This window comes from Geospiza fortis, unplaced genomic scaffold (genome assembly GCF_000277835.1).
Source record: "Geospiza fortis unplaced genomic scaffold, GeoFor_1.0 scaffold121, whole genome shotgun sequence".
Taxonomy (NCBI): Eukaryota; Metazoa; Chordata; class Aves; order Passeriformes; family Thraupidae; genus Geospiza; species Geospiza fortis.
This window is the reverse complement of record NW_005054346.1, coordinates 4,959,507-4,982,057: the sequence shown is the minus strand read 5'-3', so window position 1 is coordinate 4,982,057 and position 22,551 is coordinate 4,959,507. Positions and strand designations below refer to the sequence as shown.

The window sequence follows — 22,551 nt, the reverse complement described above, 5'->3', positions numbered from 1 at the left end:
TTAAGGCATAGGAACGAACCTGACAAATTGTGATTTTTAGAGAAACTGTGTATGCATGCATTGTGTTTTCTCTGCTTTTGAAATAATAATCTTTAAATCTTGCTTGTAAAGCATTAGACAATTCCTGTAGTTAAAATAATCCAAAGGCACTTAGTGTACAAGGCTCTAATTTCTTTATTGCAAGCTGTAGTTTTCAAGAATGCTAAATGCATTGCATGCCATAAGCCTTTTCGATTGCTCATTAGTGAATTGTAATTTCACACTTCATTTAAAATATTCTTAAACATTCTCTCACAGTAAAAGGTTTCACACAGTAATTAAGAGGCCCAGTTAACAAAGTCTGAGAAGTCTGATTCCCTCACGGGGAATGATCTTGCTGAATTGTAGCATTTCAATTAACATGTTGAAGTTTGCCAAATATAAATTCTGTGTCACCGTGACCCAAAATATTATTGCCTGGTGAAATATATAATCATTTTCCCTCTCAGGAAGGGCTAATAGAGATATCTTTTATATTTTTGCCTCTCTCCTTGAACAGATTGATGATGAGCTTTTTAATCCAGATTATGTGGAAGTTGATCGAATCATGGATTTTTCACGTAGCACAGATGATAATGGAGAGGTAAACAAAACTTTGTTTAGTGCATCTCTAGTCATACAGACATTGTGTTTAGAATTTATTGTTTAGAAATACATTAATTAGAATATGTTAAACATTTACAGAAACTACCATGGTATATATGTATAAAAAATAGGAACATGTTTGAGAAAACGTTGGCTAATGTAGCAGTTTCTCTTAAATAAAGGGGGTTAAGTGAGAGTTCCAAACTTTTTCTTAAGTTACCTATTTTTTAAAAAAGCATGCAAAACAACCAACCAAAAGGCAAGAACAACGAAGAAGTGATATTTAATATTGTAGAAGTACAATGTTCATACGTGTAATGCAGAATTTAAATGAAAATGGCAAGAAAGAGTCTTAGCTAAATGTCATAATGGTTTAGACTGCCTGTTACAGAAAAAGTCCTGAAACTCACTGTTTCTTCATTTTTAATGACTTGTTCTGCAAAGAAGATGATTTTATCTTCCTGGAGATTCCCTTTTGGTCCTGGGAGAATAGAAAGCTTCACTGGCAGGTCGCTGTTTCCATGTTGCTCTGTCAGTGAATGGTGATGGTTGACTTGTCTGTGGTGAAGTTTCTGATGACACTGATAAAACAGTCAATTTTTAAATATGTAGTAAAGCATAGAATTGTAAGGACTGAAGTGGGAATATTGTTTTGCTTCTAAATTTTAGTCTAACCTTACTGATTTCAAATGTGTTATGCTCATTTTGGTGGTAAGCCTGCATTCTCCAGGTTCTCAACTTGGTTGGTTAGGTTGTCAAGGTGTCAGCCTGCTGTTTGCTTATCCTTCTGGCTGAATCAGGCATTCAGGTCTGATCAAGCTTTTTGAATTTCATCTAGCCTGCAGATCTTCTGTAAGAATGGGTGTACACTTTTATTCCTTCTGTATTGTGAGATAATGTAATTTTTGTCTTAACAAAGCCTGTCACGCACTATCTGGTGAAGTGGTGTTCGCTTCCTTACGAAGACAGCACTTGGGAGCTCAAGCAAGACATCGACCAAGCCAAGATCGAAGAATTTGAGAAACTGATGTCTAGGGAGCCAGAAATGGAGCGTGTGGTAAGAATTGGCTCTATAGAGAGGATTTTATTTGAAAATAGTAAAGTAATGTGGTCTTTTAGAAACCACTAATGGGATTTGCTGTATTTGAAACAGGAGCGACCTCCTGCCGATGACTGGAAGAAATCGGAGAGTTCCAGGGAGTATAAAAACAATAACAAACTCAGGGAATACCAGTTGGAGGGAGTAAACTGGCTTCTTTTCAATTGGTACAACACGTACGTAAAACATAGCTTACTGCTGAATCCTGCTTTGGAAAAGCTTTTATTTGAAATAGCAGCCTTTTAAAGTAACCCGCTAAAGTGAGATTTTAGAATCGTTTACGTGGCTCATTTTTTGCTGCAGGAGTCATATACAAACTAATTTGGGGTGGAACATGAATATTTCAGATAGATTCTTGTAGCAAATGCTTTGGGTTCATGCATGCCCCTGCTGCTCCTTCTTCCTCCCCCTTGTAAATTTGAGAGGTAGATAGAAGGGATATATCCATGCTAACTGCATCACAAATCATAACATTTATTTAAAATGCAAAATGTTATGATGCCTTTTCATTCTAGAAATATGTGCTTTATTCAGGTTATTGCCTTACTGATTTTCTATGTTTTAAGTTGGGAATAAATCATTAAGCCTGTTTTTATTCTTGTTTTCAGACGAAACTGCATTTTAGCAGATGAAATGGGGTTGGGAAAGACTATCCAGTCCATTACGTTTCTCTATGAGATATATTTGAAAGGAATCCATGGTCCTTTCTTGGTTATTGCACCATTGTCCACAATTCCCAACTGGGAAAGGGAGTTCCGCACCTGGACAGAGTTGAATGTGGTTGTGTATCATGGGAGTCAGGCGAGTCGGCGGACCATTCAGTTGTATGAAATGTATTTCAAAGATCCACAGGTAAAAGCTCTTAATGATTTTTCTTTTTCTCTTTTTTTGTATATGCTTTACAGTTGTTTATTAATTTAAGCATCAATTAGTTTTTCAGTACTGGTATGTTAGGTTTCAGTTAGATGTACAGATACATATATTAAGAATCCTTTTTAATAGTGGCCAGTATCTCTTGTGGAATAAAGGGGCACCATGAAATGGTGCAACTTTTGTTTAGAGTTTCATTCTTTCCTGCAAGGTTTTTGTTATTTTGTGTTTCTGAGGGGAGCTGGCAGAAGAGATTCTTAATGGAGAAACTCCTTTAAGTGGAACTAAGCTTAAAAATCAATCTTTGCCTACCATTCCAGGAAAGACCTGCTTGCAGAAATTAAACTTGTCAATGCCTCTTTATCAAATTTTGTAAGTCAGATATATTTTGTCTGTGCTTAGGTTGAATAGTTGTGAGTGAAGGAAAGCAGAAATTACTAGGGGTAGAAACAGGAAATTATTTTGAAAACAGAAGCTAAGAGGAGCATCAGATCCCTACTCCTAAGTGCATGGCTTTTCCCAGAGTAAACAGAATTAAGGGAAATAAAATGTGCATACATTGAATGTTATTGCAGAATAATAAAATCTGCCTCACTTAAGAGAGAAAAAGGGTAGAAGTTCAACCTGTGGAGTACTATTTTCAACTGAGCTTTAAAAAGTGATAGTGGTGAATTCATACATTTAGATTTTCTTTAAGGCATTTTATTTTACACCACTGGACATTTTGATTAATAAACTAGAAGGATATAAAATCAATATGGCACACATTAAGTGGATTTAAAACTGGCTAGCTGGTATTTCTTGATGTAATTGTTAATGAGAAGTGATTTGCATTTCCAGCATAGTTCTTCAGGGATTGGTTCATGTCCATGAGCTATATAACTTACCAGTGACCTGAAAGAAAACATAAAATCATTACTGAGGAAGTTTTCAAACGACACAAAGATGTGGAGAGTGGTAAATGATTAAGACAGTTCATGGATACAGAGTAAGCTGTATTACTTAATAAATTGGATCCAATCTAGAAATACTCAGGATAGCTAAATACAGGGCTGTCTGTGTCCAAGGAATTAAGATGATTCTTCCATAGGGAGAGCTCAGCTCTGGGAAGGCTGTAAGACAAAAGCAGATCTTTTTTTGTCATGACACATGACCAGTTAAACCACTGTGACACAGTGGTTAAAAGGGCTGGTGTACTGCAAGTGCATGGGAGAAAACAAATCTTTATATTAAAGATGAGAAAAGCATTCTCCTCATTGTCAGTGATGTGATGGGTGGTCCAGTTCTGCTTAGTTCTCACTTCATGTCCTCAAAGTATGTTGAAAAACCAGAGTCTTACAGCAAAGCTATGAGAGAAATTGCAAGATAGGAAATATGCTTTTACAGGTAAAAAACTGATTAAAAGCTGTTTTGAAGGTATGGCTGTGGCACAACTTGACATGCCATTAGGGCAAACAGAAAGAACTATGTATTTAAACATAGTAGACAAACACATAGTAATTTATATTAGTTAGAAGTAAGAGTTGTGTGGTCTAGAAGATGACTGTTTTCTCAGCAATTTATCGAAGAAACTTTTAAATGAAAATCAAATCTGTGTTTGTTGAAGATTTATTTGAGTAACAGTTGCTTTATTGAGGTCTGGTGGGCCAGAGAAGTTGTATATGTCCCAGTTCACAGCAGGAGTGCTGGAACTAGATGATCTTTAAGGTTCCAGTCCTGGCCATTCTATTAATCTCTATTATTCTTTATAATAATTCTCACATTTATCTTCTTACCTAGATGTATAAGACACAAATGAAGTGGGATTGAAATCAGTTTTTCTGATTTTAAAATAATTTCTTAGCAGAGATTGATATTTTATATAATTTAAAAATTTGGATTTATACAAATACTGTCTCTGCTGAATAGTTTCCTGTGTTAAAAATCATGTTTGTTTGCTATTTGATTGGTGCTTGTTCTCAGCATGTTCTTCCCCTTAACAGTTACTTAGCATGAAGCCTGAAGGAATGTCATCTGAAAAATCCCACTTACTGTGCAGATTCTTAAGTTATTTTCGCAATGTTGTTTCATTGATTTAAAAGTAACTAAAGGGATCTACAGCAAGATGCAGCAGAAAGTTTTGTTCCCCCATTGCCATATTAACTCAATTCTTGCCGTGAGTGTGGCAGTCATTTTACCCCATAGCGAGTAATGACAAAGCACTCGTGGCACAGAAAAATGAATGATTTTCTGCTGGCTTTGCTCTCTGAACTGTGTTAAGAGTTGAATCAGACAATTACTGCATTTAGGGATAAAAGAGAAATGGAAAGAACTCATCCTTTTGGTGGCAGCTAGCTTAGATGTGTCACAAAATCACCTTCTGTGTTCTATTCTTTGTAAGAATGTCAGCTGTGAAACACATGGTGGAAACCAAAAACAGGGAAAAAAATCTCTTCATGTTCTGAAAAAAAGAGTCCCCATGTAGTGTTCACTCTGTCATTCTCCGAAGTACCATCACTGGGAATAGGATGGGATACAAAAAGGGAATGAAATAAGTCATGATTTGGCAGCATCATTTCTAGTTCCCTTGCCAGACACATCAACCCAGAAATCAGGCATCTTTGGCTTTTTAGGTCTTAATATGAAAAGAGTCTTCTCAATCTGAGCTGTTTCTCAAAAAGACAATTGAACATTGAGAGTGTGTGAGTGGCTTTTGAAGGGCAGTAACAACAGAGAACGTGCATAAGAAGCACCTACCCCATGTGCAGTAGTGTGATTTTTCAGGGTCAGCCCCAGTTACCAGAGTCAAGTTGTTGTGAAATGCTCAAGAGTAGTCAAGAATAAAATAAATTTCTGCAGTGGTGTGACTTCAACAGTAAGGACGTGGGGTTATCAGAGACATTCTGCTGTGAGGTTCACATAGAGAGGCTTGTTCTGGTGTTCTTGAGCAATATAACTGGAAGGTCTTCCTAGGAGCCCTTCCCTGGTTGGAATATCAAACAAACCATGTGCTTTTTCTGTATTATCCCACCTCTGAGAAGGAGTTCTGCTTTAAGATTACAAAACCTATATGTGCCAAATACAGCTAATGATGGAGACTTGGAAAAGAGCTGGCTTGGTTTGTGGTGGAAATTTACTTGGCTTGTGAAAGGGTTACAGCATTTCAGTTTTCTGGCTTTCAAAGCTGCCCACTTAATGTATCTTCATCTGCTGTTTGTTAAGTAACAGCTTTTTTTGCCCCTAACAAGATAAATACTTCTGGACTATGCCACGAGAAAGCATTGTTGAGCAGGTCATTACTCTCTCTGAAATGTTCTTGATTTGAGTAGGCAGATTTAATGCTGAGTTCAGGATATCAGGTTTTCAATCATTTCATTGAGTCAGTAGCCAGTTCTGATCCCCGTGGTTTGGAGAGGATTATATGCAGGTCACTTATAAAAGGATTCAGTCTTGCACAGGTCTAAGGGAAGAAATGGTCACCTTACTGTAAAATATGTGTTTCTTTTGAAATGTATTCAATATACAACCCATGACAGAGTCCTTTGAAAATGTGGAATAGCTTTGAACTTGTGTAATGCTCATCCTTACAGAGACAGTTTTTCTGCACAGACCCAGTGACACTGGAGGTACCAAATTACATTTTTCTTTGAAAAGCATTGGGAAGAAGCTTAGCATAATGTCACAAAGATGCTCATTTCATGCTCCTGAATAAAGTTTATTCAGGGTTTTTTTTAAAACAGTCTTTATATCGGTGCTGAAAATAAGACTGAACTAATGAACCAGTGAATATGGTGTCAGACATCAAGTTAATTGTCCTGTTGAACTTTGCTTAACACAGACTTACAAAAGTATTATGAAATTGTATGCAGATACACATTCTGCGTTTAAGAGCTCAGATATTTGCTTCTGCCAAAGCTGTTCATTAGAGTTTTTGTAGATTCCCGATCCCTGGAAGTGTTCAAGGCCAGATGGAACAGATCTTTAAGCAACCTGGTCTAGTGGAAGACATCCCTGCTCATGGCAGGGGTGTTGGAACTAGATGGTCTTCAAGGTCCCTTCCAACCCAAGCCATTCTATGAACTGTAGGTGTTTTGAATCCCGAGTGTCTAATGGGGAAAAAAAAAATAAAAAAAAAAATACAATGTTTTCATTTTTAGACCAGTGAGCACAATATTCAAATAGTCATAAAAAGAAAACCTTAATGCACTTTTGCTGTATTTGGATTGTTCAGGAGGACCTTCATGTACCTTCCATTCAAGTAAAAAGAGAATTCTCTTGATGAAGTCTGAAAACCTTATTTCAATATTGCAGCAATATATTAATGCCTCAAGGCATTAGTATAATCCATATGAATTAAAACTGAAATACTTGTATACTTTGTAATCAATGTACAGTGATTCTGTGGGCCTATTTACAGGATTAAAAACAGCTATCATGAAGTCAGTAGCAAGCTTACAGAATTGTATTTCCCCATTTAGGCAGGAACAATGACTTAATTTGCTTTAAATGTCTTGTCCATTCTACTCTTTTGTATTTTTAAAAAATAAAATTTGAAGGTGAAGCAAATGGCTTCTTTTCTTTGCCAGGGAGTTTATTTTTAACATTTGCTTTTCTTTTTAGGGTCGTGTGATAAAGGGGTCCTACAAGTTCCATGCCATTATCACGACATTTGAAATGATCTTGACTGACTGCCCAGAGCTGCGTAACATTCCATGGCGTTGCGTGGTCATTGATGAGGCCCACAGGCTGAAAAACAGGAACTGTAAGCTTTTGGAAGGACTCAAGATGATGGATCTGGTCAGTGTGAATCTCTCTTATCTTTGAGTCTTCTGTAGTTTTATTACTTCTGATTTACGGTTTAATCAAAAAGTAAAAGAAAAGGGTTTTTTCTCAAGTAAATCATCAGGTGTTAAGAAGAATAAGAGAATGCAGATGAGAAAGTATAAAATACCTGGAAGCATATGCATACCTTCAGTTTTGGAGTGCTGATATTTAATAAGATTTTTCATTGGTTTAGGTGTAGAATAATGTGGATTCTCCTAAGACAATAAAAATAAATTTATTCTTTCCTTTCTCTCCCTTCATGTGAGTTAATCCATAGTCATTTCTTCACATAGACATTTGTTTAAAAGTGTAATGTGGTCAGGTGGCCCAATTTGGCCATGAGAATTAAACTGCTCTGTATTAATATCAGCTCTAATGTTAATTTGTTGTGTGACCATAAGGATATTCTTTCACATTGACTAAGGAAGGGCAAGTGAGTTGGTTTCTGATGCTTACATAAATATGTATTATGTGTGCAAAATAGGTGCATTAAACTCACAGAGAAAATGAGATAATATGAAGATATTTACCATTTAAAAAACACAATAATTACTTTGTTTTAGGCAGAATATTCTTTTAAAATGTGAGAACAATGCAGTCATGCTAAACTAATACCTGTAATTCGGTCTTTTAAAATGCTGTGTACCTTTTGTTTTTCTTATTGTGGTTGCTGTTAGAGGAAAGCAGAGCTTATAGCCTTACAGACTACAGATAGAGATATGGGACTTTTCACATTAGTTCTTGTTACACTGCTAAATTTATGTTTGGCTCTGGGCTAGTTGCTAAACCTGTCTGGGCTCCTTCTCTAAAGCTACTTTAGTCTCTGCCACTCTTGTGCTCTTTAGCATGTAGTAGGAAGGTAGAACTCTGCTTCAGGTTTCCTGTTAGGTCCTGTGTTGATCTCCTGGCCTGAGGAGATCAGTGCACTGAGGTCAATTGGAGGTGTGGTAAATAAATGAATTTTTACTGGAAATGATGGGATAGATTCAACTGTTGCTTTGCCATCTAAAAGTCATTGTACTTGTGAAAGGGATGGGACATTGTGGAACAGTAAAATCTGTTCTTGTATCTTGGAGGACTTTTGAAGCTGCTTAAGTAGTGAAGTGTTTTTCTGGGCTATCACTGAAGGAACACCAGAGTACCAGTTAGGAATGTCCTGAGAACAGTTTTATGTAAGTAGCTGGAAGGGGGGAGGGGAAGCAAAGGTGAGACAGACGTATGGTGACAAGGGGAAAGAATTTTGTGTATTTTTCCATTGGAAATGAAAGTGATGGATTCCTAGGCAACTGTTTCTTAACCTTTCAGGAGCATAAAGTGCTGCTTACTGGAACCCCTTTGCAAAATACAGTAGAAGAGCTGTTTAGCTTGCTTCACTTCTTGGAACCAGGTCGCTTTCCATCAGAAACCACATTCATGCAAGAATTTGGGGATCTTAAAACTGAAGAGCAGGTAAACTTATCTTGCACACTTACTTTTCTATTTAGATATTTTGAATTTATCCATTTTATTGTATATGAACGTCATTATTTGCTTTTTAAAATAATATCTATTTTTTTCTGCCTTTTCACTGTTCTGGGGTTTTTTTGGTTTTTTTTAGTCCTTTGTCCATTGGTCTTGCAGAAACAGGAAGACATTCCTTTTATTAAAATACAATGTTTAAAAAATAGAGGTGGGATGTCTTGTAATGGTTTCTGGATGAAAAATACTTCTATGAGAATTAACTTGTCAGTTGACATTCTTCTTTAAGCATCAGAGTGAAGGGACTCTCCCTGTAACTTCTGTGGAATTAATATCTGAGAGTTTTCTCAGTGACTTAAGTGCAAACAGGAACATATTAGAAACACAGTTTAACAAGAGGTAACCAAATAGAGGGAGTTTGGTTTTTTTTACTCAGAATTAGATTTCTTGAGCTGTCCAAGAGAAGAAATGCATAAATTAATACAAAATAAAAGATCCTAGATGCAACATGTGTTATATCTCAAATGTTTTTTTGTATGTATCAAAATGTTTTAAAAGGCCAAACCACCTTATTTTTAGGAGGTAACTGAAGCATGGCATCTTAATTTGGCCCTTTGCTTCCTGTGGTAATAACTGCATGTATTTTTGTATGTAACTTTGCTGGCTTTGTCTGAAAATTCAATTTTTGATATCTTTCAACTTTTGACTGCTTGAATTTGTTGACTTTCTTTGAGAACAACTCTTTCACACATCATAGTCTAAATTACAAAATAGCTCTTCCTCTAGCCCCTGGCCTCCTGGCAAAATAGGATATGTTTCCATAGGTTGTGCATGCTAGTACATGTCAGTCAGAATGGACATTGACCTGACTGAAAGTGAGCCAGCTCTGAGGCAGAAGTCATATAGTCCTGTTAATGAAGTGTTTGAACTGGAGCTAATATATCCTAACTCTCAACATAGCTTTTGTATGGCCAGCTCAAAATGACTGGAAGCTTTTGAATCCATACATGGAACTATTACTAAAATAATGCCATTGGCTCTGATCAGAATTAGATTGGTTCAACAAGTTCAGGAGGACTTCTTTATCTGTTGACACTCAGATGTTTTGGAATTGACTTTGTCTTTTAAGAGGCAGGACAGGTTATGTGTTAATTCGTGGCTTGGGGTTTCCTCTCCATTCCTTGAAGTTGTATTCCATATATTTTCTCAATTGTTCATCCCTCTCTGCTAATTACCTTTTCTGTTCTGAAGTTGGTTTATTACTAAGGGAATTGTGTAAATTCAGGAGAAAGTGTCTTTTGTTCATATTTCTGCTGTGCAGGTCTGCGTCAGGAATTACCAATTTCAGGGTGAATTATTAGCTCTTCAGCACTGAGATGGTTTGTACTTTGAAGCACAGTCTAAAACAACCTAAATACCGGGTGTTTTGGTTTTTTTTAATATGGAATACATTTCAGAATTTTGTGTAAGAGGCTTTACAAGAACTTAAACTTAGCCTTTTTTTTAGGAAAACTGACATTTTCTTCTTTGTCCCTCCCACCCTTTAGGATGTGTCTTAATGAATATTCCAGAAAACCTGGGGACACTAAAAATTATCAGTGTCATAAGTGGTAACAGAAATACAATGTTTTCATTTTTAGACCAGTCCTAAATAGTTTTCTACTTCAGTGGATGTCAAAACTAGGGAAATAAGAAAATAATTAGAAGCAGATACCTAAATTGGGAAAATAGCAATAAATACTGATTAGTAATTAGAAGTGAACAGCAAAAGTTATCTTAAAAGTGTCAGATTTGCTGATTTAACAAAGGGTTACTCTGCATGATTTGTGTGCAGTACTGTCCATGTCGAGAAGGATAGTTCTGAGTGAGATCTATTTAATTACAGACATCACTAAACAGAAGGGCTGCACACCAAAAGTAGACTTTAGAAATGTGTATGTCACTGAGTTAACAAGGAGAACTTACTGCTGAGTCACTGAAGAAAGATTTTTTACAATGCTCTCTGCTTGGCATTTGAGATAGAAAACAAGGTTTTTAGACTTAAGGAAACTGAAAAATGAATATTTGATTTCTAGCAGTTTCAATTCAGTTATTTTATTAAACATCTGTTTTCCAGGTGCAAAAACTGCAAGCTATTTTGAAGCCGATGATGCTGAGACGTCTCAAGGAGGATGTGGAAAAGAACCTGGCCCCCAAAGAGGAAACCATCATTGAAGTTGAGCTGACAAATATTCAGAAGAAATACTATCGTGCTATTCTTGAAAAGAATTTCACATTTCTTTCCAAGGGTGGAGGTCAGGCAAATGTACCTAATCTTTTAAACACTATGATGGAACTAAGAAAATGCTGCAATCATCCATACCTTATTAATGGTAGGCTGCCTACTTTTCTTCTCATTTGAAGAATGGTTATGAAAATGTTCACTAGTTATAATTCTATTTTAGCATGTCTTCTTATTTATTCATTTATTTTAAGTAGAAAAGTGAGATAACCTTTTAGATTTTCACAGGTATGGATATCTGCTAGCCAGGACAGTGCTGCTGTTGCAGCTGCTTTTTTCTGTGCTGCTTTTTTCTAAGGCTTTCTGACAGACTTAGCCCTGACTGAGTTAATGTTGGTTTTATAAAGTTTTCCTTTCTGTTATTTGTGAAAAACAAGACTTCAGTTATCATGCAGGTTGTTGGGTGCTAGCATGAATACGGTAATTTTTTCTTCACTTATGGTTTGCTGCTACTTACTTTCTTGCTGTCAAACATCATAAAGTAGTAACTTAAATTTTCTGAATAAAAGTTGCGGAGTAAGAAATTGTGATCAAGCCTGCTTTTATGACCACCTGTTGTCAGTTACTTTTCTTAATTTGACTAGTAAGAGAAAGATTAGGGTGAATTTCATACTAGACTTCAGTGACTTTTTCTGTGTGATAGTACTGGGTTTAGATCAGGATTATCTTTGGCAAGTAGTATGGAATCATAAAATATCTTAAGTTGAAAGGGAACCGTAGGGATTATTGAGTCCAACTGTCTGTTCCTCACAGAACTACCTAAAACTAAATCATATTACTTAAGGACCAGATGATCCTTGAACTCTACTTGTGGTGCCATGGCCACTTCCCTGGGGAGGCTGTTAAGTGACCAGCCCTGTGATGAACCAGCCAGCTCTGTCTGAAGTTATGCTAAACTTGTGTGTGCTGGTCAGTTCTTCCCTTTGGTGGTGCAACACAATCCTCCATACAGGGTTGCATTCTACTAGTTTCTTGTTTTCCAACTCCTGTTTCTTACTAGATATGATTTATGGTTGGTTTATGCTGGTTATAGGCTTCATGATGAGAGACTGTTTTGTTCCAGAGCCACATGTGTTTTCAGGTTTTTATTGTATGGCTTCCATATTGCAGTACTTAAGTTTTTTCTCTTCATATTTTTTGTTTAAATGGATGGGGGGGGGGGGGAAATGCTTAAACTGATTCATGAAATGATATCTAATTATATTTCATGCGCAAGTAATTATTCCAAAGACATAATATAGGCTTACTCCAAAGTACTTCAACTCGTCCATGCTGGTGTCTGTTCAGTTTCTAAACTCAAATGGTATACAGTAAAGTAGCTTTGTGGTTCTGGTGCAGGGTTTGTTGGGGTTTTTTATTTGATTTTTTTGCTTAAGTTAATCCATTATATAAATGTGTTTATCAGAATAGTTTAGGCTGTTCAGGTTATGGGTGTCTGAATTGATGCTTCTTGGCTTTCAGCTAGTTTTTAACCTTGCTATTATTTTTCCTTATTTCATGTTTGTTGAAAGAAAAAAAAAAGAATATTCTGCTGCTACTTTATTTTGTCAAATAGAGTTTATGAGCAGTGATTGCAGCGTTGCCTACAGCAGTGGTTTTTTTTTCCTCAGAAGTCTTATATCATTTAATATAATTGAGACTGATAAAGTTCAGGTGTTAATTTAGAAAACCTCAAATATTTTTTCATTACTGTATCTTAATCTTAATAAAGGGAGGTGGGCTTGTCTCTTGAATGCATTTGCCTTTATCAAATATTTTTGTGATGTTTGGAACCTCTGGACTTGCTTGATATCATTTAGCAACATGGCAGATGGGTTGAGCCTTCAGATTTGATGGGAAAAAGAAATCCTGATGTGTTAGTGTGGAGATGGAACTAAACAAATACATCCTTTGTAGTCCTAGGGCAGAAAATTCTCCTACATGCTGTAGTCATCTGAGCCCAAGGCTTTATTTTGCTGATTGATATTTAACAACTTTGTAGTTAGTGTAATGGCACAAGTTTATTTTATTTCTGCTCAGATTTTTTGCAGTGTGAGTACTTAAGGTTGCCCAGTATTCTCCTGATGAATGAATGACTTTTTGCAGTTACAAGTTCTGTTTTCTAAGCTTAACTGCTTTTATAAAAGTGTCTCTGAAGCCTCATTTTCTTCCCAGTTTGTGGGGTTTGTGAGCAAGCATTTTTATTTGAACATTTGAATCTGTTTTGTTTTGTGTAAGAGTTGCAAACAAGTCTTCTATATAACTTCAGTTAAGGCTATATGATGGAAGTTGTGTGGTAGGAGTTGAATGTAAAGTCAGGTTTTTGTTTCTTTCTTGATTGATGGATGTGTTCTGCTGAGACTAGGAGTAGGCTTCTAGAGGTAGTTACAGCATGTTGGGTATTCTCCAGTCAGCTTGGGTAAAGCATTGTCTGTCATTTTTCTTAGGGCTAGACTCCTTGTTTTTTCCATAGCAACCATTCTCAAGTATTTATACATCGTTCCTCTCTATCTCCAAGAACCAGCAGTGGGAAATGCCTCTATAGTTACACATCTTAGTGTTGACCACCAGAAAGGCTCCTTACTCTGTTTGTTGTGCCCTCTTGAGCCCTGGAAGCCTCTCCTAATGAAGAGTAGAAGTGGAGGTTTCCCTGATTGACCAACCCCACATTCTAATACCTTTCTTTCATCTCCTGCTAAATATCAGCTAGAATAGGAAGTAATTTTACAGATTGGCAAGTACTGCATCAAGTAACTTTTGGTAACAGGCTGCTCAATGGACATGACGTAATTGCAATTGAAGTAGGAATTAAAAAGAAAAGGTTGGTCTTCTACAGGATTTAGCTAGGACAAAGTTATTGAAAGAACAGATTTTTGGAGTTATCTGTACTGGATTTTGGTCTTGGTGAGACCAAGCTCTGATGCTGTAAATTCACCATGCAATAGACCAGATTGTGGGTTTGTTGTGGTGTGGTTTGCTTTTGCAGATGCTGTTCTTGCATATTGGGTTGCTTCACAGTAGTGAAACTTAAATCTGGATATCACAGTTGAGTCAGAAATAATTCCTGTAACCTGGAAAGATGACTGAAATTACTGTATAGGAGCTGCTTGACAGCCGGCTGTGTCCTGAAATTGCCAAAGTTCAGTACAGAATCGGAGATTTACTGCCCAAAATTCTGCCCGTTTTACCAAGATGGGCGGTGATATGATTGAAGGAAATTTGAGTGTCTGCTTACACTCCTTTCATTTGGGCTTACCTTCCTTATGTGCAAACCTTTAGGATGATCCAGGGATCCAGATAAGGAAAATCCAGGGACATAAATTTATCATGAAATGCAGTCACATCTTGAGTCCGTGAGGTTCTGTAAAAGGGAGAGGTGTGAGCGCAGGGAGCAGCACGGAGCTGAATTGCCAAAGTTCAGTACAGAATCGGAGATTTACTGCTCAAAATTCTGCCCGTTTTACCAAGACGGGCGGTGATATGATTGAAAGGAACTTTGAGTGTCTGCTTACACTGATTTCATTTGGGCTTACTGTCTTTATGTGTAAAGCTTTAGGATGATCCAGGGAGTCCAGATCAGGAAAATCTAGGGACGTAAAACTATCTTGAAATGCAATCGCATCTTGAGTCCGTGAGGTTCTGTAAAAGGGAGCGGTGTGAGCTCAGGAGCAGCACGGAGCTGTCAGGCAGCCTGCCCCGGGTGGGATCTGCTGCAGGCACCGCGTTACAGCAGGCACTGAACCAGCCTTCGCACAGCAAGGGCGCGTTCCGTGTTTGTTTACAGGCATCTCCTTAGAGCTGGGATTTGAGAGAGGGATGCTCAGCAGAAGCCTGGCAGTAAGCTGTTCTTCCCCCTCCCCCAACCCTTCCATCTTGCCTTGTGCTATTCAAAAGCAGTATTGGAGCTGAATATAAGACAAACTAGAAATATTTTATAAATGATGTTTTGTTGCCAAAAAAAAAAAGCAGAGGGGAAGAAAAGATGGTTCAAAAAAGGGGCTTCTTTGGAAGTAAAATAAGCTTAGAACAAAGATTCCTAACATTTTACATGCCAAGATTGTCAATCTGATAGCTCTTGGAATTGCCGACTTTGTAGAAGTGACTTAAAAACGGAATGAAAGCATAGGAGAGATTGAAGAGAAAGCTTGAACTTGGTCTGTAGTCTTCCAATAGTAAGCAGAACAAGAAAATAGTTGCTGCTGTGCATATCATTCATAGGCAAAGTGAGTGGCAGGAGAGAACTTTTGGCTAATGCTGGAAAGAATAAATATGTTGGATAGCTTCATCAAACTGAACAAAAAAAACTACATTCAGTGAGAAAAAATGAAATAGAAGGTAAAATAATAATTTGATAGCTGCTTCTGCCCCCATTTTTTTGTTTGGATTTTTATTTTAAAATTAATAATGAAAGAAGCAGGTTCAGGTCATGTGGATGTTTAAGGCTGATTTTAGAGGCAGATATTAAATGTGATTTGTGTCCCTTGTATTTTCCTGTGGAAACAAGACATGGTTTTCTTTCATGTTACATTTTTAAAAGGAAAAAAAAATTTATCCATTGAAATATGTTTAATTTTTTTCACCTTTTTCCATTTTTTTTCATTGAATTGTGTGTCAATAGTTCTATGAATTTATTTAGGAAAGAGTTTAATGTTGCTCAAAAGAGGAAAAAAAAGAATGAATTCTCAGAGCTATTTTTTATTTGTGCTGTATTTGTGTATATGTTTGCTTCAAATTTAAGCTTAATATATTTTATAAATGTTTATTTTTTTTTATAAATGTTTGTTCACATAGTGCTTAAAACATTCCTGCAGTTTCTATAGGGTATTGAAGGCGAACTCATTGTTTATTAATAAAACCCTTTGCAGTGTTCATGTATTGCTGTCCAATCTTTGCAGGTGCTGAAGAGAAAATTTTGGAAGAGTTTAAAGAAACACACAATGCCGACTCTCCAGATTTTCAGCTCCAGGCAATGATCCAGGCTGCTGGCAAGCTCGTACTGATTGACAAGCTGCTGCCAAAACTGAAGGCTGGTGGCCACAGGGTGCTTATCTTTTCCCAGATGGTGCGCTGCTTGGACATACTGGAAGACTACCTCATTCAAAGACGGTGAGAGCAACAATATAATACAATTATAAATAAACTGTGCCTTCCTCTGTGACCACTGCATTTAACCTGTGAGTAATCCATATAGAAAGGGAAGAAATTAAAACAGTGTTTTCTATAGTGATCTGACTTAGGGGAAGAGCAAACCTGGAGGTTGCAAGTACTGAGCCCTTTCTTTTGAGTGAATACAAAATGACCTCATTTGGAGAGCTTTAAACCTCTCAGTTAAATGTTTTGGTGGCTCTAGAGTTTTTTAGTTCAGGCCTAAATTTTTATCCAATTCCTTGGAGTGAAAGTCTGTTCTTTACCAAAGAAAGATACAAAGTAGTATGTCTTTTCTGATGCAGTTAGTCTCTTAGTTTGTTGTAGTTCTTCTAACCCCATAGAAGCATATTTGTCTTTGTTGTTTTTAATGGCATATTCTTTTAAAGAAGCAGTGCCATTGCAGTAAAGCAATCCCTATAATGCATCTCTTTTTCAGGTACCCGTACGAACGAATTGATGGTCGAGTGAGAGGCAACTTGCGTCAGGCAGCTATTGACAGGTTTTCAAGACCTGATTCTGATAGGTTTGTTTTCCTGCTGTGTACAAGGGCAGGAGGTTTGGGCATTAATCTTACTGCTGCTGATACCTGCATCATTTTTGATTCAGACTGGAATCCCCAAAATGACCTCCAGGTAATATTACAAGAGATGATTTTATTGAAAATTAAATTTTTCTTTGCCTTTTTACTGTGAAATTTTCTTCACTTACAAGAGGAACTATCTGTTGTTACTCTCTTGAAATCATAAACAATATTATTTATATTGAGAAAAAAAAACTTTTAAAGTAGGTTCTCTCTATTGGTTATTTCAAATTCTTTTTTCTTCCGTTTGTAACACGTAACTGAATATTTTGCCTTTGTTTCTTCAGGCTCAAGCACGATGTCACAGAATAGGGCAGAGCAAATCAGTGAAAATTTACAGATTGATAACAAGGAATTCTTATGAAAGGGAAATGTTTGACAAAGCTAGCTTGAAGCTGGGCCTTGATAAGGCTGTACTACAATCTATGAGCGGAAGAGAAAATGCCACAAATGGGGTAAGGGATCTTTTTTTAAGATGCATTATCAACAAATGCTATGAAGGTGTTATACTTTGCTTGCTTGTGTGCGTTTTAGCTGGAGAACAGTGGTTTTCAGATGGAGTATGACTGATAGTTTAGTCGGGTTAAATAAGGGCATTGGCTGCATGAACTGGCTCAGCCTATCTAATGGCTCACTTACTGCCAAAAGGGGGCAAGTGGAGTCATGTTCCTTCCATCCTGATCCATTCTCATCATTCCACCCTTTACATTATGTTGATCCTGGCACTTTATGGAGTTCTTCTAGTTAACTTTTGCTGATGTAGCCTTTTTGCTTTGGGACTTACTTTGCTTTAGCTTTTTTGTCAGGTTAGTAAGTTAAATCTGCTCCCAGGAGGAGTTTAGCAGTCATCAAAGCTAAAGGGATTCAGTGACAATGAATTATTAAGTCGTTTAAACCACTCACATAATTTCACCCTGAGAATTTTGTTGTTTGTAGTCTTCTTTAGGAGGTGATTTCAGCATGAATGGGGTGGTTGACCACCACCACATTATCGTAGAGTTTCAGTTCTAAAAATGCCAAATACAAGGATGATCCATCTGATTGTGCTGTCAGGTGAACACATTGGCTGGTGTCAAAAAAACCCAAAACCATAACCTGTCTTATGTGTTACAGGTGCAACAGCTGTCTAAAAAAGAAATAGAAGATCTTCTTCGAAAGGGGGCATATGGTGCTCTGATGGATGAGGAAGATGAAGGGTCTAAGTTTTGTGAAGAGGATATCGATCAGATTCTCTTAAGGCGAACACACACAATTACTATTGAATCTGAAGGAAAAGGCTCAACATTTGCAAAGGTATGCATTGACATTCAGAGGAAAAGGAGTAAAATGTGACTATAGTAGATGGAAGTATATTAAATTGCCTTCTGTGTCAATTTTTTTTTGTGTACTTGTCTTCTTTCTTTCTTGATACTACCTCTTCCTAAGTATTGTATTTGCTAGTGAAAAACAGGTATTCTTCGTAGAATGCAGTTAAGAAATCAATCCACCTGCTTTTACTTTTACTAGGCTAGTTTTGTTGCATCTGGGAACAGGACAGATATTTCTTTGGATGACCCTAATTTCTGGCAGAAGTGGGCAAAGAAAGCTGAGCTGGATATCGATGCTCTAAATGGAAGGGTAAGCTTTATAACTCTTTCTAGTACAATTAAATTGAAGATTTTCTCCTCCCCCTCCACTCCCTCCTAAATTTATACATTTTCCCTATCATTTTAGAACAACCTAGTTATAGATACACCAAGAGTAAGGAAGCAAACCAGACTCTACAGTGCAGTCAAAGAGGATGAGCTGATGGAGTTTTCAGACCTGGAAAGCGATTCTGAGGAAAAGCCTAGCACAAAGCCCCGTAGGCCTCAGGACAAATCACAAGGTTATGCAAGAAGTGAATGTTTCAGGGTGGAGAAGAACTTGTTGGTTTATGGGTAAGATATGCAAATAGAATATACTAATTGTGGCTAAAGAGCTGAAAATAAATTATATATAGTAAATAACTCATCCTTCTCTTGGACACATTCGCATACTATCATACTGTATAATGCTTATACATGCCAGTCAGATTTGGTTTTGGTTGCTATATATATAAATTGCACTTATATGTGTTACTTAGTTTAAAGTATCTGAGTGTGTCACAGATGGCTATGAGCTCACTGGTAAGATAAGTGGTTTTCTGATGACAGAATATTTGTTTCTGGTTTCTCAGTGTAAAGAATTCTTGAGTTAATGAGTTTCAACCTCTCTTTTCTAAGTGTTGAAGAGAGTAATAGTGTATTTGTAAAGAACAAAGTGGTTTTAAAATCAACAGTCAATCTAGACTTTGTCACCACTTACATTCAGATACTTGATATTTTCCCCATTGAGTGTGCTAATTTGAATTTTATCTCTTTGCAAGCAGGTAGCTATATTTGACTTCTAACATGGTGGCCTTTAGAATGACTGTCTTTATTTTAGAAATTTAATTAAATTTAGTGTGCAACTGTTGCTAGTAATAGGTTTCTGATTCAAAATAGGAATTGTTCCTCAAATCCCATCATTGTAGGAATTGGTTGAGTTTCCTATTTGTAGCTTACTGGGACCTTTAGAGTTAAACATATGTACTTTATTAATTTGAGTGTAGTTCAATTGCAGCTTTACGAGCAGTGAACTTATTGCCTGTTCTGTAAAATAAACATTCTTAACTCTTTGGTGCTGGATGTTGTATTCCCTGACATAACCTGCAAATGCAAAATGCATTAACGCTAACACAGGAGGTCCCAAGTTGCTTGATACCAGGAGTTAAACTGAAAGTCACAAATTAAAATTCCAGTACCCTGGCTGTTGTATTGAACATATTTTTCTTGTAGCTGGGGTCGGTGGACTGACATCCTCTCACATGGGCGCTATAAACGTCAGCTAACAGAGCAAGATGTGGAAACCATCTGCCGGACTATCCTGGTGTATTGTCTTAATCATTACAAAGGGGATGAAAATATCAAAAGTTTCATCTGGGATCTGATCACTCCAACTGCAGATGGGCAAACTCGAGCTTTGGTTAATCATTCCGGTATGTCTACCACAATCAAATAATGATGCTAGTAAATAGGAAAGAATTGCTTCAGTCGTGCTATGTGTTGGGTTTAAACTATAGCCATTCTGACATGTCGTAGGATCTTGTCAGATTTTATGAGTAAGGTGGGCTTTGACTTGGTCTGTACTTAAAGGGGAAGTCTCCCTTAGACACTTTGTAGAATGCAGTGCTCTTTCCTTTAAATCGGTTTTAAACAAATATTGCGGCATTATTTTTTGCTGGCACCTACTGCTGGATTTAATCTCTTTTAAATTGACATTAGTCAGAAAGCTTGTTTCCTTACGGCCATTTAGATTCATGAGAGTTTTTACAAGAAATATTTATATAACACCATTTTCTGGCTAGCACTCTGAATTTTTGAAATCTTCACACCTAAATTTGCATGAAAGTTTTGGTTGATTTTGTTACTTCCAATTTTCTGTACTGAGTCATGTTGCTGTTCAGTTTTTGGTGGTTGTGTTGCCCTCAAAGTAATGGATACTTAGCTTTAAACATATGTTTGTAATGTTGTTTGGGGTAAAAGTTTTTCTATTCCGATTGTGTAAGAAATATTGGGGGTTTTCTAGGTCTGTCTGCACCAGTGCCCAGAGGGAGGAAAGGGAAGAAAGTAAAAGCCCAGAGTTCACAGCCAATGCTGCAGGATGCTGATTGGCTCACAACCTGTAATCCAGATGTATTATTTCAAGAAGACAGCTATAGGAAACATCTTAAACATCACTGTAATAAGTAAGTACTAATAAATGTTTCATTTAGAGGTTTGAGATTTTTTTTAAACTACATGCTTTTGAAAAGTCCACAACTTTGGATATATTGATAGAACACAGGGACATTTAATAGGATATAAAGGCTATTATTACTTTTTAATTTGGGGATAATCATCTTAACAGATATCTGGACACTACTGTAAGCTCTTTGTGACAGATCAGCACAGTCCTGAAGAAAATTATTCTCTTCCTACTAAATAAGAATGGAATCAGATAGTGTTGGTTTTTTACCATAGAAAGTAAAGACTATAGTCCTACACTAAGTCTATTTCACTTGACAACTGGCTATCTTTGAACAAAAGCTGTTTGTTTCTTACCTTCATGTGGAGTCGCTCAGGCTGGTATTTAAAGTTCTGTTCCATAGATGTTAAACTCATATATCCAGTTCTTAATTTCAGGCGTTTCATGTAGTAGTTCACCTATATGTGGGCATACATTTTCTCTTTATTCTTTCTCTCCCTTCCTCTCTTGTTCTCCTCAGAGAATATTTGTGTATATATAATATATATAAATTATCTATATAAATAGGCAATAATATAATATGTAATAAATATACAGAATATTTATTCTTTCTCCTTTGAGATGAAATTTCTCACCAAACTCTTTTACCTGAATTGATTTGTCCTGATTTGATTTTTGAAATTCTAAACATGTAACTAAACCAAAAGCTTTTGGGGATAAAGGTCAATGTATATAATGTTTTATTGTTTCATGAATGTCTCTTAAGAGCCTTCCTTACATGTTTTCTGGCTTTTGTTTTATTATATCTTATTTTTGTGTCAGCTTTCTTTGATGCCATCTCAGTTTTGCTTACTATATTCTGCACATAGACACTAAACCTTGTCCCAAAAATACCTTGGTTTAGAGCTGAGGACGTGGTTGATTGATTTTGGGATGTTTGTTTTTGTTTTTAAATTTCTACTCTTCATTATATATATATCATGCAGTTGTAATGCACTGTTACCGAAAGGTCATCATTACTTTTGTGGTTTGAATATATATTGGGTCTCATTAATGCTGTTTGGTGGAAAGATACTATTGATTTGAAAAGTACCTGTGAGCTGTCAATAGGGGGTGTGATGTGAAGGAGGAAAGGCATTTAAGGGGTTTATTAGCTCATTTCCAGATGCTAACCAAGCTTAATTCTTAGCTGATGACAACAGATACTCATAGAATCACGTTAGTGAGTGCACTTCCAAATAAAGTGCTTTCTGATTTTTCTGAACTGTTACTCAGGTCTGTTATTACATTTCACTTGCTCTTAAAGTAATAAAATTCTTTCCTGTCACATTATTTTAAACTCTCAGGTAACATGTCTTCATTACTTGCTATATCAGTTTGCAGATCTGACTTAATTTTTTAAATACTTCTTCTTTAGTAATACAATAGAACAATTGCAAGGACTGGGAAGACTGGTAAATATGCAAGAATGTTTTCAGTTGCTATCTTTTTCCTTCACTTCCCAGATTCACCAGGACTAAATGAATTGTAGAAGCTACATGTTTTTAGCACAGGTAAAATCAAACAGAGGTGGAGCCAGTTAATAATCTGAGTAATTTCCTTGAAAAGGTACCAGTTGAAGTTGGCTTTTAAGAATTGGTGTCCTTTCCTTAAGAACTGTGTATCCTGGTTTAATGCATAGGACTCCTGGAAGGTGCAAAGAGCCTCTGGTTTTTGGTTTATCTTGGGTTTTATTTCGTGCTTCTCCTCTTTGGCTTGATGTAACAGCTGTTATTGCTTAATACTATGACAGAGACTCTCAACAGCTTATTTACATAGCCACACAGGGAGCAGGGACACCTTACTGGTCCCAGTTACTGTGCATACAGAAAGAAGCATGTCTGACATGTTTTGAATTGCAGACATGACCTTCATTCACATCCC

At 36.7% G+C, this 22,551-nt stretch overlaps 1 protein-coding gene across 5 annotated transcripts in view; it reads left to right on the top strand.

The window, feature by feature from the left end:
- The window catches only part of CHD7 (chromodomain helicase DNA binding protein 7), a 140,693-nt gene that overhangs the window by 102,248 nt on the left and 15,894 nt on the right, over positions 1–22,551 (top strand). For all 5 annotated transcript variants that reach the window (XM_031058613.1, XM_031058616.1, XM_031058615.1 and 2 more), the window contains 15 exons: positions 539–622; positions 1,544–1,681; positions 1,778–1,899; positions 2,332–2,575; positions 7,193–7,369; positions 8,702–8,845; positions 10,971–11,226; positions 16,010–16,220; positions 16,699–16,894; positions 17,130–17,297; positions 17,956–18,135; positions 18,349–18,459; positions 18,556–18,761; positions 19,680–19,879; positions 20,470–20,629. In XM_031058613.1, coding sequence (XP_030914473.1) covers positions 539–622; positions 1,544–1,681; positions 1,778–1,899; positions 2,332–2,575; positions 7,193–7,369; positions 8,702–8,845; positions 10,971–11,226; positions 16,010–16,220; positions 16,699–16,894; positions 17,130–17,297; positions 17,956–18,135; positions 18,349–18,459; positions 18,556–18,761; positions 19,680–19,879; positions 20,470–20,629 — 2,597 coding nt within the window. The remainder of the gene's footprint in view (positions 1–538; positions 623–1,543; positions 1,682–1,777; positions 1,900–2,331; positions 2,576–7,192; positions 7,370–8,701; positions 8,846–10,970; positions 11,227–16,009; positions 16,221–16,698; positions 16,895–17,129; positions 17,298–17,955; positions 18,136–18,348; positions 18,460–18,555; positions 18,762–19,679; positions 19,880–20,469; positions 20,630–22,551) is intronic.